The sequence below is a fragment of the Stegodyphus dumicola genome, chromosome 9 (assembly GCF_044657685.1).
Source record: "Stegodyphus dumicola isolate Sdum_Otavi_A_Nest chromosome 9, ASM4465768v1".
Taxonomy (NCBI): Eukaryota; Metazoa; Arthropoda; class Arachnida; order Araneae; family Eresidae; genus Stegodyphus; species Stegodyphus dumicola.
The window spans coordinates 100,082,823-100,098,784 of NC_140776.1; the positions used below are offsets into that span (position 1 = coordinate 100,082,823).

Here is a 15,962-nt window from a genome sequence, read left to right on the forward strand (position 1 = left end):
TGAAGATCTATGCCTAAAATTTCATTCGGAAATGTAGCGCGAATGCTATTTAAGTACCCGGCCGCGCTGTAATTAATATCATTTATAAATTGACATTGCTTGCAGGACCTGACATACGCAGTTACTATTTTGTATAATTGCGGGAAATATACCGCCTCGCGTATCCTTTTTAAAGTCTTTCTGACCCCTAAATGACCCGCTGTTTTCGCGTCGTGTAATTCCTTCAAAATGCTTAATCGAAGCGAGGCTGGGATGACTGGTTTATATTCGAAATTTTCGTTTGTTGCTTTCGTATAAAACAATAAATTATCTATTATTTCATAGTTTTCTGCTCTACTTCTTATTGCATCGATATATGTGTGTTCAAAGCTTTCGGGGTCTTTCAATTACGCATAGATACTTCCAAATTCAGGATCAGCTTTCAATTCAGCAATAATTGTTTCTCTAGAATCTAAAACTTTTGAAGTCAACACAGCGCATTTGAGTTCATTGCCTTCCTCATCCAGTTTTATTCGAGATAGTGCGTCAGCAACATTGTTTTCCTTACCCGATTTATATTTAATTATTAGGTTATGTTCTTTAAGTTTTAAAGCCCATCTTATTAACCTGGGCGTTAGGTTTTTCCCCGAGTAAAGTCTACCAACAGCCGCATGATCCGAAAAGACTGTTACTGGAGCTTTACCGAAATAAACTCGAAAGTTGTGTACAGCCATTAATACGGCTAATATTTCTCTCTCTGTAGCTGTATAATTCCTTTGCGTAGAGTTTAAAGTTTTACTAAAAAATGCCAAAGGATGGCCATTTTGCATGAAAACTGCACCTACGGCATAGTCCGACGCATCTGCTGCAATTTCCAGGTTTCCGTCCCCTTCCGGGAATTTCAAAACAGGGGCATTGATGAGTGCTTCTTTTAACCTTTCAAATGCAGTATTTGCTTCTGCTGTCCACGTAAACTTACTTTTCTTTCTTTTAATTACTAGCAACGGTTCAACAATGTTCGCAAAATCTTTTATGAACGACCGATAATAAGAACATAACCCAAGGAAAGAAGAAAGTTTCTTGGCGGTGTTGGGAGGTGGGAAATTCTTGATGGCTTTTATTTTTGAATCCTGAGTTTCTATACCCTTTTGCGAAATTTTATAACCCAGATATTTAAGTTCTTTAGTCGCGAACTTGCATTTTGATGCATTAATTGTAAGACCGGCTTCTTTTAATAATTTAAAAACCTCTCTAAATCTTTAATATGTTGTTCCAACGTACTACTCGTTATAATTATATCATCTAGATAGATTAAAGTCGATTTTCCTAGGACAGGCTTTAGAACAATGGCCATAGCTCTCTGGAATGTTGACGGGGCCCCACAAAACCCAAAGGGCATGCGTAAAAATGCATAAGTGCCCGATTTTGTGATAAACGCGGTTTTATGTATGTCTTCGGGTCTCATAGCTATTTGATAGTAGCTCAGACGTTAAGTCCAACGTAGTCATGTATCTCGTAGACTTAATCTTTCTAATAATTTCCTCTATAACCGGCAAAGGTAAACTGGGAACTTAGTAACACTATTAAGCTTTCTGTAATCGATAGCAAACCTCCAAGCCCTTTTATCCGAAGGAGGGAAATCATTCTTTTTCCTACATAGTACGACTGGACTCGCGTACTCACTATTTATGGGCGTTATTATCTGGTTCTTCAACATTTTCTGAATGTGTTCTTCAATTATTTGTTCTTTCTGTTTATCATACTGGTAAGGTTTAGTCTACAGGGTTTGTCGGCAGTTAATTGTATATCATGCGTAACAATTTGAAAATTACCAGGCCGTTCTGAAAACAAGTTCGAAAAAGTACTCACCACTTGCTGGATGGCTTGGCTTTCATGGTCATTCAAATGGCTAAGGTCCACTTGCGGTTGTTCCACTGGTTCCACCACCCTCCGATCCATTTCCAGCATAATCGAAGTTTCCTGAAATTTCAGTTTGGCCTTATCGACATTTAAAAACTCCATGCCTAAAATGACTGGACTCTGCAAATTTTTGACCACAAAAATTAATACTTTGAGGCTTTCATCTTTTACCTGTATTTGTAATGATAATTTCCCAATGCATTGACAGGTTTTCCCTGCGCCGCTATAATTTTTGTGTTTTTATTTTTGAAAATCGAAACCTATTAAAATTTTTCTTAAAAAATGTATCACTCATAAAATTACCTTCTGCCCCTGTATCGATGAGGGCTTCTACTGGTACATCGCCAACCAGGACTTGTATAATTGGTAAGTGTGAGTTCTTTACCACGACCGTATTTAGGTATCTTCTTGAGGGTTTTTTCGAAACTTCCGGGGCTTGGACCCTCGCTTTTACAGGCCCCTCTACTCGTTTAAAGCTTTCCTTTCAACTTCAGTCTTCTGGGTACGCGGACGGTTGTTTTCAAATTTCCTTTTTGGGCCTTGACCTTCGAGCTTCGATGAGTTGGCTTGATAGCTCTTTCCCCATAAGAGTGATTTGTGTTTCCGGTCTGTTGATTTGAGGATTACCTTCGGTGACCTTGAGAATACGATGCCCCTCTAGCTTTTTCCGCTATTCTGCGGTTTTGGAACTTGACCGCCAACTCGAAGAGTTCCTGCAAGGTGCTTGGGTTTCGGATTTCGACGTAATCTTGGACAGCAGGTAGGAATCTTGGTAAGATTATTTCAATAATCTCTGCGTCGGGTTTCTTCCCATACAACATGTTTATCAGTGTAACTTTTCGCAGAATGAAGTCCATCAAATCTTCTATATTACGTTGATAAAAACTATACAGTTCGGCTTCTAGCTTTGCTCGGTCTTTCACTATGGGGAAGGCCTTTAATAATGATATTTTGAAATTTTCAAATGTATATGTTTGGCCTCCGAATTCCTCTAATAAAAATTTCCCTATATTCTTCTACCATAGTGAGGCCTGTCCTCTTAGTGTAGACGTGGCAATGGCAACTTTTTGTCTTTCAGGCACAGGGTATAGCTGGAAATGATTTTCGAGGACTTCTAAGAATATCGCCACCGAATTTTTTCCGTCGAAATTGACGTTTGGCTTGATTGATGCTCTCATCGTCTGGACCAGGTATCCAAATCCTTCTAATTGGTTCGCCTTTTCTTGTTGTTGGAGTTGTACAGGACCTTCCATCCAGTTTTCGGCCATTTCAGTTCGTAAAGTGTTGGGGCGCCAATGTGATGTTGGGAGGCCCCCACTTGTCAGCAACGGTAGTAGTGACTGCTATGAACTGGAAATTACACAGACTCTTAAGAAGGGTTTAACTCCCTTTTTATTTCACTTTAGAAATCACAGTTGCGTTCGCTTGACGCTCACAAACTACGCCGACCCGGCGGTTAAACAAAAATAGAAAAGTACAACTAAAAATAAATGACAGGATGCATAACTAACGAAGTCACTATCTACGAGGCTCTATAATTGTAACTATCTTAACTGCGTTCTAAGATACAGCTGAGATTCAGCAAACTTTCTGATTAAGAATTTGAAAGATTCAACGAACTGTCGAAATAGGCACACAGGCCGAAACGCGCGGTTCTTAAAATTTCTAAAAGGCTTGACAGAAAAGATAGCTTAAAATAAATGTTAGTTAAAATAAATATAAACCCAACAAGTGGAAGCTGACCAATAATCAGAATAATATCAGTAGCTACTTTTCAACACCATTAACACTGCAAGTCATAAGATTGGCTCAGTCTCGTCATAGGGTTATAAACCTTTCGCCGCGATGGACATTTTTCCATATTACAATGTTCTCGCAGTTACTGAGGCATGATCTTCTGCTATGTCCAGCACTATGTTCATCACAAATGAGGGTGAATGTATCAATTCTGTATATGTAATTTGCTTCTTTATTGTGCTACGCATACTTTTTATTCTACATTTTTTTAGAAGCGTAGCTAGGGAGGGGCCAGGGGGGACATTTATTCCTGGGAGCAGCATCCAAGCGATGCCAAATTGATGCTGCGAAATGTGTTTTTATTATTTATTCTGTATTTCTTACGTGCTGCACCATCTGAGGACACTAAATGAAACAGATATGCCACATGGAGGACATTTTAAGGAAAACTGGCTTGGTCCCAAATTACACATGAGAAAAATCACGAAAACGACCATGCAGCCAGCCCATTCGTCGAGATTCGAACCCCAGACCAACCAGTATTTAGCGGCTTTTACCGCTTGGCTGCTGGTGAGCGTTACAAAGTTTTAGAATGAAATATTTTCCATTTTTTTTTTCAAATAGGTGTGGGGGGGGGGCGAAATCTTCAGTATTTTATATGAAAATAGTTCAATTTCCAAAGGAGAGAGTCGAACTGACTAACATTTTTATCCAGCAAAGAGTGATTTTTGAAATGTATGTTTGATTTGATCGCCTAAGAAAGGACTTCTGATAAGTTTTTGACTGTTCCCGGGTGCTGAAAATTCTAGCTACGGCTCTGATTTCTTTATGTTATCTTGTTTCATATTTTTTGTCTTATGTCAAACATCATTATCGTAAAGTTCTTTCTACGTCTGTTTTGATTTTATTATTCATTGATTATTAATTAATTTTTCATATGTTTTGATGATTATTTTCTTCTACGCAAGCATATGCATTATCTTCAACAACTAGACTTTGTGCATGTTATGTCTATTTTTATACTGGATTTGTCTGATTGTTCAAGATAGTGCATGTGCTTACGTTTTCTACCATAAATTTCCTTTAAGAGTCTCATTCTGGTTGGTAAAACTGCTACACATATGTAGCTATCCTAATACGAGGGTTGATCCAAAAAAAAAGGTTACAGGGCTAATAAAAAATTATTTATTAATAATAGACAGAAAATACAAAAGGGGATTAGGAGGCATACTTACTTATAATTTTTACATATAACAATCAAATCCATTTAGGCATTTATCTGGACGCAGGGCTAACATGTTTAACCTGGCTTTGTAGAAATCATGTCTCTTCCCACTGAGAAAGTTCTTGGTGACTGTTTTCACATCACTGTCTGAAGAGAACCTCATTCCAGATAAATGTTCTTTCAGTTTTTGAAAAAGAAAATAATTACTGGGTGCTGAACCTGGGCTACTTTAGGGGTGAGACTCCAGACTTCCCACTTTTGCAGCAATTCTTGAGTTTGGCGAGCAATATGGGACTGGGCATTGCCATGCAGGAGGATGACACTATCACTCAACATGCCAGGGCGCTTGCCACGGATGGCTTCACGTATTGCACAATAACGATCGGCAGTAATGGTACGGCCACTCTCCAGATAATCGATCAGGACAACGAATTACGGCTCGCACCTCCAAGTGAGACCACTTTTCTAAACGTCTTACCATTTTTAATTCCTCTGACGTGAATTTACTCTACCTGCTGCATAACCTCTGCTAGACACCTAATGCCATCTGCCTACACTCTGGGAATAAAGTATTCCCTCCACAATAATTACTTTTCAAATGCTGAAGCTTGTAACTTTTTTTTTTTTTTTTTTTTTTGGATCCGCCTACATACATCAATGTCCATCAATGTCCATGGAATAGCAATTATATATATTGCTATCGAAACAATTCAACGCGTTTGCACCAAAACTCCATATGGCAAACACCTAGTAATAGGTTCGAAGAGGGCGTTCAGTGCACTGATTAACTTTTGAAATTTTGTTACATATGAACCAATTAGTGGCTGAGTGATTGAGATCGCTGAGTAGTGGTAGTTCAACCCGAGTTCGAATCAGACGAACGGGCTGGCTGCATAGTTGGTTCCATATATAAGATGGTTTTTTCCATGTATAACTGGAATACGAGCTAGTTTCCCTTAGAAATACTCCTCGAAAACATCTAAGCAGGAAGTCCTCTTGAGTTTTCCCTCTTCAGAAATATAACTCTTCGTCCTATGTATTCATATTGATCGTATGAATTTATTATTTAAATAATTGTTGATTTTTCAGTGATTATAAACAAGAACAATTATTGGAAGACTCAAGATTAAAGCCTTTAGCAACAAAACACAAGAAAACCCCCGCTCAAGTAAGTATGCCATTAAAAAGTGTAATGTGCAACATGAATTTTAAGTGTTGTTGGAAATTTGAGAGTAAACAAGAAGCGGTTTTGCCTTAATAAAATGAATTAGAGAAAGTGAATTTGGTTTCAACCAAATTAATATTACTCAAACAGTATTTTATATGAAAATATTTCAATTTCCAAAGGAGAGAGTCGAACTGAATAACGTTTTTATGCAGCAAAGAGTGATTTTTGAAATGTATGTTTGATTTGATCGCTTAAGAAAGGACTTCTGATAAGTTTTTGACTCCGGTATCTGACCATTCAAATGACTAGCTAAATGACAGCTATATCACTAGCAATCCCACCTATCTGAATATAGTGGTAAATGCTACTGGACTCACATACGCATTACACTTCCTTCTGCATTTCAGGCCCATCAGTGGCCGAGCGGTAAAACGCTGAACACTGGTAGTTCGGTCTGAGGTTCGAATCCCGCGAACGGGCTAGCTGCATGGGCGTTTTCGTGGTTTTCCCCATGTGTAACGTGTATACGAGCCAGTTTCCCTTAGAAAGTCCTCCACGAAAGGCATCCCTCCCTTTAGGCAGATAGCCCTCGTGTGCTTTGCCATAACTGAATAATCCAATCCATCCTTCTGCATTTCTCATACTTAAGGCCGCAGGTTTCGCATGCGCTGCAGTACCTTCCGCCATCAATATTCGTCGAAAAGAACATGACAGAAAAATCGCTAAGTAAATGCTGCGGAGAACAACTCGAAGAGAAAGCATTGTCGTAAAAAACATTGTGGTAGAAAATAAAGTGGTAACAAAACGTAGCAGTTTGAAAAGATTGTCTTCGAAAACATCCGAGCAAAAAATAAACTATAACACTAACAAAATAAACAACTAGTAAATATCGAAGAATAAAACATCGCAGAAATATGTATTTTATGCATCTAAGGCGTACAGAATTCTATGGAAAACATTTTGCTATTATTTTGAAAACAACGGACTTTCTCTAAGACGTCCACTCCACGATGTCTAGTACGTCTGAGATTATAAATTAATACCTCTATTGAACATTGGCACGAATTTATTTATCATAACCTCTCTAAGATTACTAACGCACCCGAACTGGAACTAAAATTCTCTGGAATAGTGAGCTGTTCTTTTAGAGAGGATTTGTATTATACAAAAAAGCATTTCACTAAAAAAAAGTATATTACAATGTTTTGAATGACTTGGAAACATAAAATGAAAATTTGTTCACTGCAATGTTTTTGTCATTAGATACTTTGTAGTTGCTGTATATTTTTACTATGAGTTTCCTTCTTGCGTTGTTTTCTCTACGAGTTTTTGTCCACGATGCTTTTGCCGCGTTGTTTTCGCAGATAACTGGCATCCTCGAACCATGCTGAGGAAATAACACGGCATCAACAACCGAAGTAGGAAAGATGCCCCACATGATTCGATTGCTGAAATGGGGTGCTTCAAAAACCACATCTCAGCAATAAGTGGAGAGCATTCAGTTATCTACTATTTCTCTCCAGCTCTAATCAAGATTGTACCATTTATATGACTGGTGAAATTCAGTACTTCAAGTAAACCAATAACCATCAGTGAAAAATAGTGCGGCCCTTAAGGATAAAAACGTTTTCATGCTTAAAGGGAACTAAGGAAATCCTGTTAGTAGATTGTTTCTTCCCTGGTACTTGATATCTTTTTCCAACAAGCAGCTTTGTAATGACTGGAAACATGTTTTTTTTTTTCCTAGTGATTTTCAGATCAGATGAATTTCCATTATGTTGTTCACATTGATATGTACTACCGAACATGGAAATAAAGTATGATGTAAATTTGTAGCTGTTTGGGAAATGCGACAAGTATCTGTAAAATTCGGGGATACCCTATTCCCTGAATTTTTGCTTCAGCGTTCAGTTGCATTGAATTTCTGTTCATACCATCGGTCGATGGATAGTGAGTTCTCAACGTCAAATACGCCTCAATATGAGGTAGAACTTCAATTTTTATTATTATAATTATGTATATATTGCTATTTTTACGGGTAAACAGAGGGCGGAAGGAAAATCAGTTGAGGATTGTATACAGTACGCAAGCCGTGAATTTGACGTGTCTAGTCACAGTAACCATGATACAGTAATCACGAAAGATGGCATAGCGGACGCTCCACATATTGATCTCAGTTGTATTAACGTTCATCAATTTAAGTGGTTCATCAACTTAACAGAAATAGAGATTCTTCAGACTGTCGTAGAGGAATCATCTCCTTTTTACCGCCCTTCAAGTGATTTTTTTAGTACTGCTTTAAAGAGTCAATGGGCCGAGAAGAAAATATCAAATTATGAATGACATTGTTCAGGCCATAAGACTTTCTTTATCGATAATAAAAGAGTTAAATAGTAGATTGCACCAAGGAAGAAAAATAACTTCGCGAAACTGCTTTAACAAAATCCATGAGCATGAAAAGTTTGGTAGCACTGAAAGAACGTGAAAAGCTGAAAATCCGGAAGAAAACCTCCATGGGGTTTCTCTAGCTTTTCGTTAAAATTGTAAGAAAGTGTACCAAGGAGTAAAAGGACGCCGCAAAAAGAAAACTTACTGGGAGGGATAATCTCACAGAAACTAAAGCATCAAAAATTTCGGAAAATCCGGACAAGGCGAAACGAAGAAAATCGTTGAATTACGTTAGCTGTATCCATGCACTGATTTATTTTTACTATTCAAAATAATTTCACATGCAGAGGAAATATTGTTACTAGACTTTATTAAGGAATGATGTTAAACCCTTTCTGATCATGGTTATTAAGATTCGCTTTATAAAGAATTATAGTAATCGCAGTACGTGCTGTAGTGGTTAGTCCGTCCTGCTAACAAGTGGATAATATGTGGTTCCAACCATGATAATATGCGGGGGCACAATTTATTTTAATACTGAATCTATAGATTCCTTTGCTTAAAGTTAATACGACAGGACTGTACATGTAATTGTGAAGCCTAGGTGACTTGGCCCCTTACTCCTCTGCTGTCCTGATTTATCACGTTTCCTATTTCGAAAAAGGTAATGGTTTCTACAATGGCGTACTAACTAAATATTGTGGTGGACAATAACTTTTTACGTCCTGAATTTTGTCAGTTGGGTCTCGAGCCTCTCCTTAATAATTCATTAAATAGAGGCAAATATGAAGAATTATCTCATCTTTCCGTGGGTTCTCATGGTATATGTAATTAGTATATCCAATTAGCAAATGGAATCAATCTATGGTTAAAATCACGATGAGGGCTCTTCGAGTTTCCTGTTTGAGAATACTTAATATTTTTTACAACGTAACCTGTACTGCTAATAATCTTGAACTGATCCAATCCAAAATGATTTGAATGATCTCCTGTGTAAAGCAATCAGTACTGCCCAAGAATCATAAGCTGTGTAGAAAAATTCTCTTAAACTGTATAAAAGTTTAATAAACCGAAAACGACAGGGGATGCAACTCTTGTATTAATTTAATCATATGTGACTGAATTATTTTAATATTTGAATTTAGCAGATTAAAAGTGCGTATGGTAATATTATTTTTGATTCTATTTGTGGACAAGGAAACTTATTTTCAATTTCTTTCTAGATTCTACTACGATATCTTGTCCAACGAGGAATTATTGTGATTCCGAAGAGTAGCAACACCAGCAGGATCAGAGAAAATATTCAGGTAGACCTTTTGATTATAATTACTCATGAGCTTTCCTGGATTTTTACTTAAGCACAAGTTTTGTTGATCACACTATTAACCCAAAACTTTGAATGCATTAAGATAAAGTATCATTTATATGTGTGTTAAAGAAATCCAAATTTACAAATTTGAGTGCCTGAAGTTAATGACGCTTTTTTATATGGTTTTTATAATAAAGACTACAAGGAAACATTATTGATTAGCAAGTACTCTGACAAGTAATAATAAACAAAATAAATGCATAGATAATAAAGTATAGAACAGTCGGTTCTATAAAAATGCATAAAAGCCTATTTTAAAATTAGGGAACTAATAATAACAATAATAATTTTCCATGCAACAATAATTATAAGAAAGAAAATCTGAAAGGATTCGGATTTTCATTTCACATCAGGTTCTTAATGCTCTCGCTGAGCTCGCAGTTTACCAGTCTGCTTCACTTGCACAATTTTTTTTTTTTTTTTTTAACCAATTTTTCGCCTTTACTTTATTATTCAACATCGCTTTCTTCGTACTTATGCCACATGAAATTTAGCAGTAAAATCACAAAACTTTTAAAAGCAGAATATTTTTAGAATACCCAATAATGTGTTGCCATATATTTTTTAATTTTATTAGCTCAGAAGGGCTATTTGTTTCGTTTTGGCATTTTGCTTTGATTCACTTTCTGCTTTGATTGACCTCCCAAACTGTTGTCACCAAATATAACAGCTCTATATTATAGTTAAAGAAATTAAATAATGAAGGATCTGAATAAATGTATGTACGTTTCTCGCACTGTGATAAAACAACGGTACCTAGATCCATCAAATTTTGAATAACGTATATAACTTCACCGTGGTCATCTGCAAGCCCGAATTTGGAATTTGTTTTATTATCTATTTCATATTTTGTCAGCCATTAAGGAATTTTTATTAACAAACTCAACAATTTCAAAGCGAGGAATGGTAACACTACGGGAAAAAAAAAAAAAAAAAAAAAAAACAGACACCCCCCAGAACTTGAAATCTATCGGAGTGAGGTCGGGGAGTTAAAGAAGATAACTGTATCGTGAAATATTGTACACATTGAAAATTTATAATTCCAAAAGGAGTTTTATTTTCTCTCTTCTCTTGTATGTTGATTGGTCCTTTACAATGCTCTTCTTTTCAAATAGTTTACTCTCCCAATTTTCGTCATATGTGTATAGTTCCAATGCTATTTATGGTTTTTCAATGCGCTGATCAATTTGCCTAGTAAAAAGGTGGGTGTTGCCATTCGAAAATTTTTCAGTGTAACCGTAAAGAGTTCAGTTGTTTCAAATTATTCTCTCGTGCGCGTACCTTCAAATAACAATATCTGAAATTTTATTTCTATTGGTTGAATAATGCTAGAGGTTTATATATGGGGGATGTTTTATATGACCACCTTGTACATACTAAATATTAAGCAAAATCACCGTTTTGCCTACTGTAAGAAATTGCATAATTGAATTGAAAATTTTATTAGCAGATGTATTTAGGATGTTTCAGCAGATCGGTTACAAACTTTCAAGAGAGACATACTATACCCAAGCTGTGCAAAATCATATAGCAATGCATGGTCAAAAAAGCTTTCCTTGCGTGGTAGTGACAACACAAAACACAAAAAAGTAAGAACAGAAAATAGGGTGAGGAAACATGTTTGTTATGCTTAGTACAGGAGAAATCAAGAAATAAGAAAAAAATAGACAACGTCTATTTTAGCTTTCGTCATCGTCATCAAAGAAGGTGTTCGGAACTATGACGCCGGACTCGACGCCAGGCAAGCCTCCACATTTATTCAACATCAAGTCTGTTCACTGCGACCGCTCAATGACAGAGCGAAATTGACATGCTAAATTCATTCTGCTTATTAATTCTGTATCGACTGTAAACGATTTATTACAATGGAAGTGTTAATACTGGTAAGCTATTTTCAATAGAAGCGTAGTGCTTGAAGTATTAAGTGTTGGTGTATTAAGTAACTTAAGTATTAAGTGTTGGTATGCATATAGTGATGGACTGTCGCCAATAGCACGATAAACTGTATGAACTGGAAACCCTGCAAAAGCGTTAACTGTGTAACTCTCTTACTCTTTACACTTTACTTTCCTCACTCCTTCAGGAAAGGACAATATGAGACTCCCTATAATATAACTCCTTTTTCAATATGTATTTGGAATACTAACGAATTTTTATCTATTTCTCATGTATTAATAAAGAATGTGTTTTGTGATCTTACAATTTCCGTTTACACCTATTTTGGATTACAAGTTAATTAGGTATGATCTCGCTTAATGCTGCGCTGGATAGAAGGTAAGAAGAATCATTTTGCTCTCTATTTTTATTAATTTGTTGTGAAACTTCGAGACTATAAAAATGTTTTACAACAAAAGATTATGAGTACTGATGAAAAGATCATATCTAATTAAATAATAATAAAGAAAAAAAGATACTGTAAAAGCTAATCTGTAGTTTCATATTAAAACCGAAAATAAATTTTTCGACGATACAAAAATGTTGAATTCAACTCAAATGCAAATTGCAGAACTGAATTACAGCAATTACTCAACATGGAAATTCAAAATGCAAATGCTACTAATAAAGGAGGATCTTTACGATGTAATCGAAGATGTACCTCCAAGCCCTATTACAGAACAATGGAGTAAACGGGATCGACAATGTAGTGCGATGATAAATTTATTTATCGAAGACAGCCAAATAATTCACATTAAACATGAAACTACTGCTAAAGCCACCTGGGAAAAGCTCAAGCAGGTACATGAAAGGTCTAATCTTTCAAGTAAACTATTTCTTTTGCGAAACCTTTACAGTTTGAAGCTTGAATAAGACGGAAATATGCAAACACATATAAATACATTACTGGAGTTAGTTGATAAACTCAAATCAATAGGTGAGAACATAAAAGACTAACACGTTGCGGCACTTTTGCTTTGTTCAATGCCTAGTTCTTACGATACGCGCATTATGGCTCTTGAAACCAGAGCGGAATCGAAACTGAATCCAGAATTCTTAAAATGGAAATTAATTGACGAATTTAACAAGAGAGTTGAAAATAATTCATCAGATTCAAAGGCATTTAAAGCCCCATTTCAAAACAAGACAAAGAGAGAAAAGTTTTGCTCATATTGTCATAAAAATAACCATTTTAGATCAGAGTGTTATCATCTAAAATCGAAACAAAGAAATGAACCGCGCCAAAGCTCAAAGAAAACATACGCGGATTCTAAAACACGCCAAGCAAAGAATGTCGGTAACCTCACGATGAATCAACAACAAACAAAAATTAAAACACCGGAAATCGAAGCCAGACGTGACAGCGTCGCTCTGTCTATTAATTACACCGTACATCAATCATCCGAGAGTTTTATTTTCGACAGTGAAGCAAGTAATCACCTGGTAAATAATAAGAAATATTTCACGGAATGTAAACCCATAAATCCGTCAGATATTATAACTGCGAATGGGCAATGTATTAAATCAACGGTGATAGGAACTGTCCGTTTCAAAACATTAAATGCAAAACAAAAAATAACTGAAGTTCTCTTATCGGAAGTTTTATACGCTCCTGAATTAGAAACGAATTTAATCTCAATTAAGAAAATAACAGAAAAAGTACTTTCGGTTCTGTTTGAAGGAAATAAATGTATGATCGCGAAAGGAGATCAGATTATTCTAGAATGTCATGCAACTAATAATCTTTACCAAATTAAACCAATAGACAGGAATAATGAACCATCAGTTTATGTAGCATTTCAGTGCAAAAATGAGAACTGCGTTCAACTTTGGCATAGACGCCTTGGTCACAGAAACGATGACGCAATCAAGCAACTTGTAAACAAAGAACTCGCTGAAGGAATTAAACTAGATAATTGTAAACATGATACCAAATGCATTCAGTGCATAAAATGTAAACTAACTGATTTTCCGTATCCCAAAGAATCGAAATTCAGAGCATCTAAACCGCTAGAACTCGTTCACACTGATGTTTTAGGACCAGTACAAACACCGTCTGTCAGTGGATACTATACTTCGTAACTTTTATTGATGATTACAGCAGGTTCACAATAATTTACCTAATGAAAAAGAAAAATGAAACAATTTCTAAACTAAAACAATTTATTGCTCTTACAAACAATAAATTCGGGAGAAAGGTAAAAACGCTAAGAAGTGATAACGGTGGTGAGTACACAAGTAAGGAACTTGAAGAATATCTTGCAAAACATGGTATAAATCACCAGCTTACTGTACCGTATTGTCCAGCACAAAATGGAGTCAGTTAACGCAAAAATAGGTCTTTGATGGAGATGACAAGATGTCCTTTAGCTGACTCAGGTCAACCTCACAGATACTGGGCCGAAGCAGTGCTGACTGCAAATTATTTACAGAATCGTATGCCTACAAAACCAAATGCAAAAACTCCATACGAATTATGGAATAACAAGAAACCCAACCTCTCTCATCTGAGGACTTTCGGGTACAAGGCTTTTGCTTACATCCATAAATCTAAAAGAGGTAAATTGGATGATACTGCTATAGAAGGAGTACTCGTCGGCTACGACAGCAGAAGTAAAGGCTACAGAATTTTAATTCCTGGAGACAAAATTATAATAAGTCGATCTGCACGATTTATTGAAAACACTGGAACTGATGAGCCTGTAAGCATCTATTTAAACCAGGATGAAGAAAATTCTAAGGAAGAAATAAAAATAGAAGAACCCGAAGAGGAAGAAATATCAGAACACGAAGAAGAACCGTTGGAACTCAGAAGATCGAACAGACTCACAAAAGGTAAACCTCCTGATCGCTACGGATTCCATGCCAAATATCCAATCTCCTCCGAACCCAAAACTTGGAAGGAAATTCAAAGTTTGGAAGAAAGTGAAAAAAGAAAATGGATAACAGCTGTTCGAGAAGAAATTAATTCGATGGAAGAAAACAACACTTGGGAATTGGAAGAAAACCAATAGGATGCAAATGGTCTTTCAAGACAAAGCTCAATGCAGAAGGAAAAATTGAAAGATACAAAGCCAGATTAGTCGCAAAAGGATTTAGCCAGAAGTTTGGATCTGACTATGATTAAACCTTTGCTCCTGTAGTAAAATACACAACGCTACGAGCCTTCCTATGTGCAGCTTCGTATAAGAACATGTCTGTCAGACATATCGATGTCAAAACAGCTTTCCTTCATGGAGAACTAGAAGAAGAAATTTACATGACTCAACCTGAAGGATACTCAAAAGCTGGACATGAAAATAAAGTTTAAAAGCTGAAGAAATCTATATATGGTTTAAAACAAGCTGCTAGAGCTTGGAATCTGAAAATTGGAAAAATACTTCTAAACATGTCATTTAAACAAAGTAAAGCAAACCCATGCTTGTTTTTCAAAAATATCAATGGAAAATTCACGTATATAATATTATATGTAGATGACATGCTTGTAGGAAGTGAAAGAGAAGAAGATGTAATGGAAACAATCCAACAATTGAACGCTAAATTCGAAATCAAAAACCTAGGAGAAGTCACCTACTACCTCGGCATAAACATTGAAAGATTTAAAGAAGGAACTTTTGCCATAAACCAAAAGAATAAAATCGAAGAAATAGTTCAAAGGTTTGGACTTCAGAACGAAAACCCAACATATACGCCAATGGAAACAAATTACTGCAAACTAGAAGCTGAAGATGATACAGAATATAGACAAGCAGTAGGGGCATTATTATATATTGCAACAATCAGCAGACCAGATATAGCATGTGCAGTCAATCTATTGAGTAGAAGAAACGAAAAATCTTGGAACACAAATTGGAATGCTATCAAGAAAGTCATTCGATACTTGCACACAACTAAAGACTTTAAGTTGGTCTTTAACAGAATTCAAGAACCTATACTAACTGCATATTCGGATGCAGATTGGGCAAATGACAGAACAACAAGGAAATTCATTAGCGGATACATATTCAAACTAGGAAATAACTGCATTTCATGGAGCAGCAAACGTCCAAACTGCATTGCACTATAATCAACTGAAGCAGAATATATTGCAGCAGCTAATACAGCAAAAGAAGCGCAATGCCTGTTAAATTTGCTTAAAGATCTAGGACTAAAACAAAATCTACCGATTACTCTTTATGAAGATAACAAATACAAAATCTACCGATTACTCTTTATGAAGATAACAAATACAAAATCTACCG

The 15,962-nt window shown here is 36.1% G+C and overlaps 1 protein-coding gene across 4 annotated transcripts in view; it reads left to right on the forward strand.

Annotated features, from left to right (window-relative positions):
- Window positions 1-15,962, forward strand: part of LOC146995430 (aldo-keto reductase family 1 member A1-like) — a 73,767-nt gene that overhangs the window by 40,663 nt on the left and 17,142 nt on the right. For 3 of the 4 annotated variants that reach the window (XM_085823806.1, XM_085823805.1, XM_085823804.1), the window contains 2 exons: window positions 5,951-6,029; window positions 9,641-9,724. In XM_085823806.1, the coding sequence (XP_085679932.1) occupies window positions 5,951-6,029; window positions 9,641-9,724 (163 nt within the window). The remainder of the gene's footprint in view (window positions 1-5,950; window positions 6,030-9,640; window positions 9,725-15,962) is intronic. The other variant, XM_085823807.1, reaches the window with a different exon arrangement.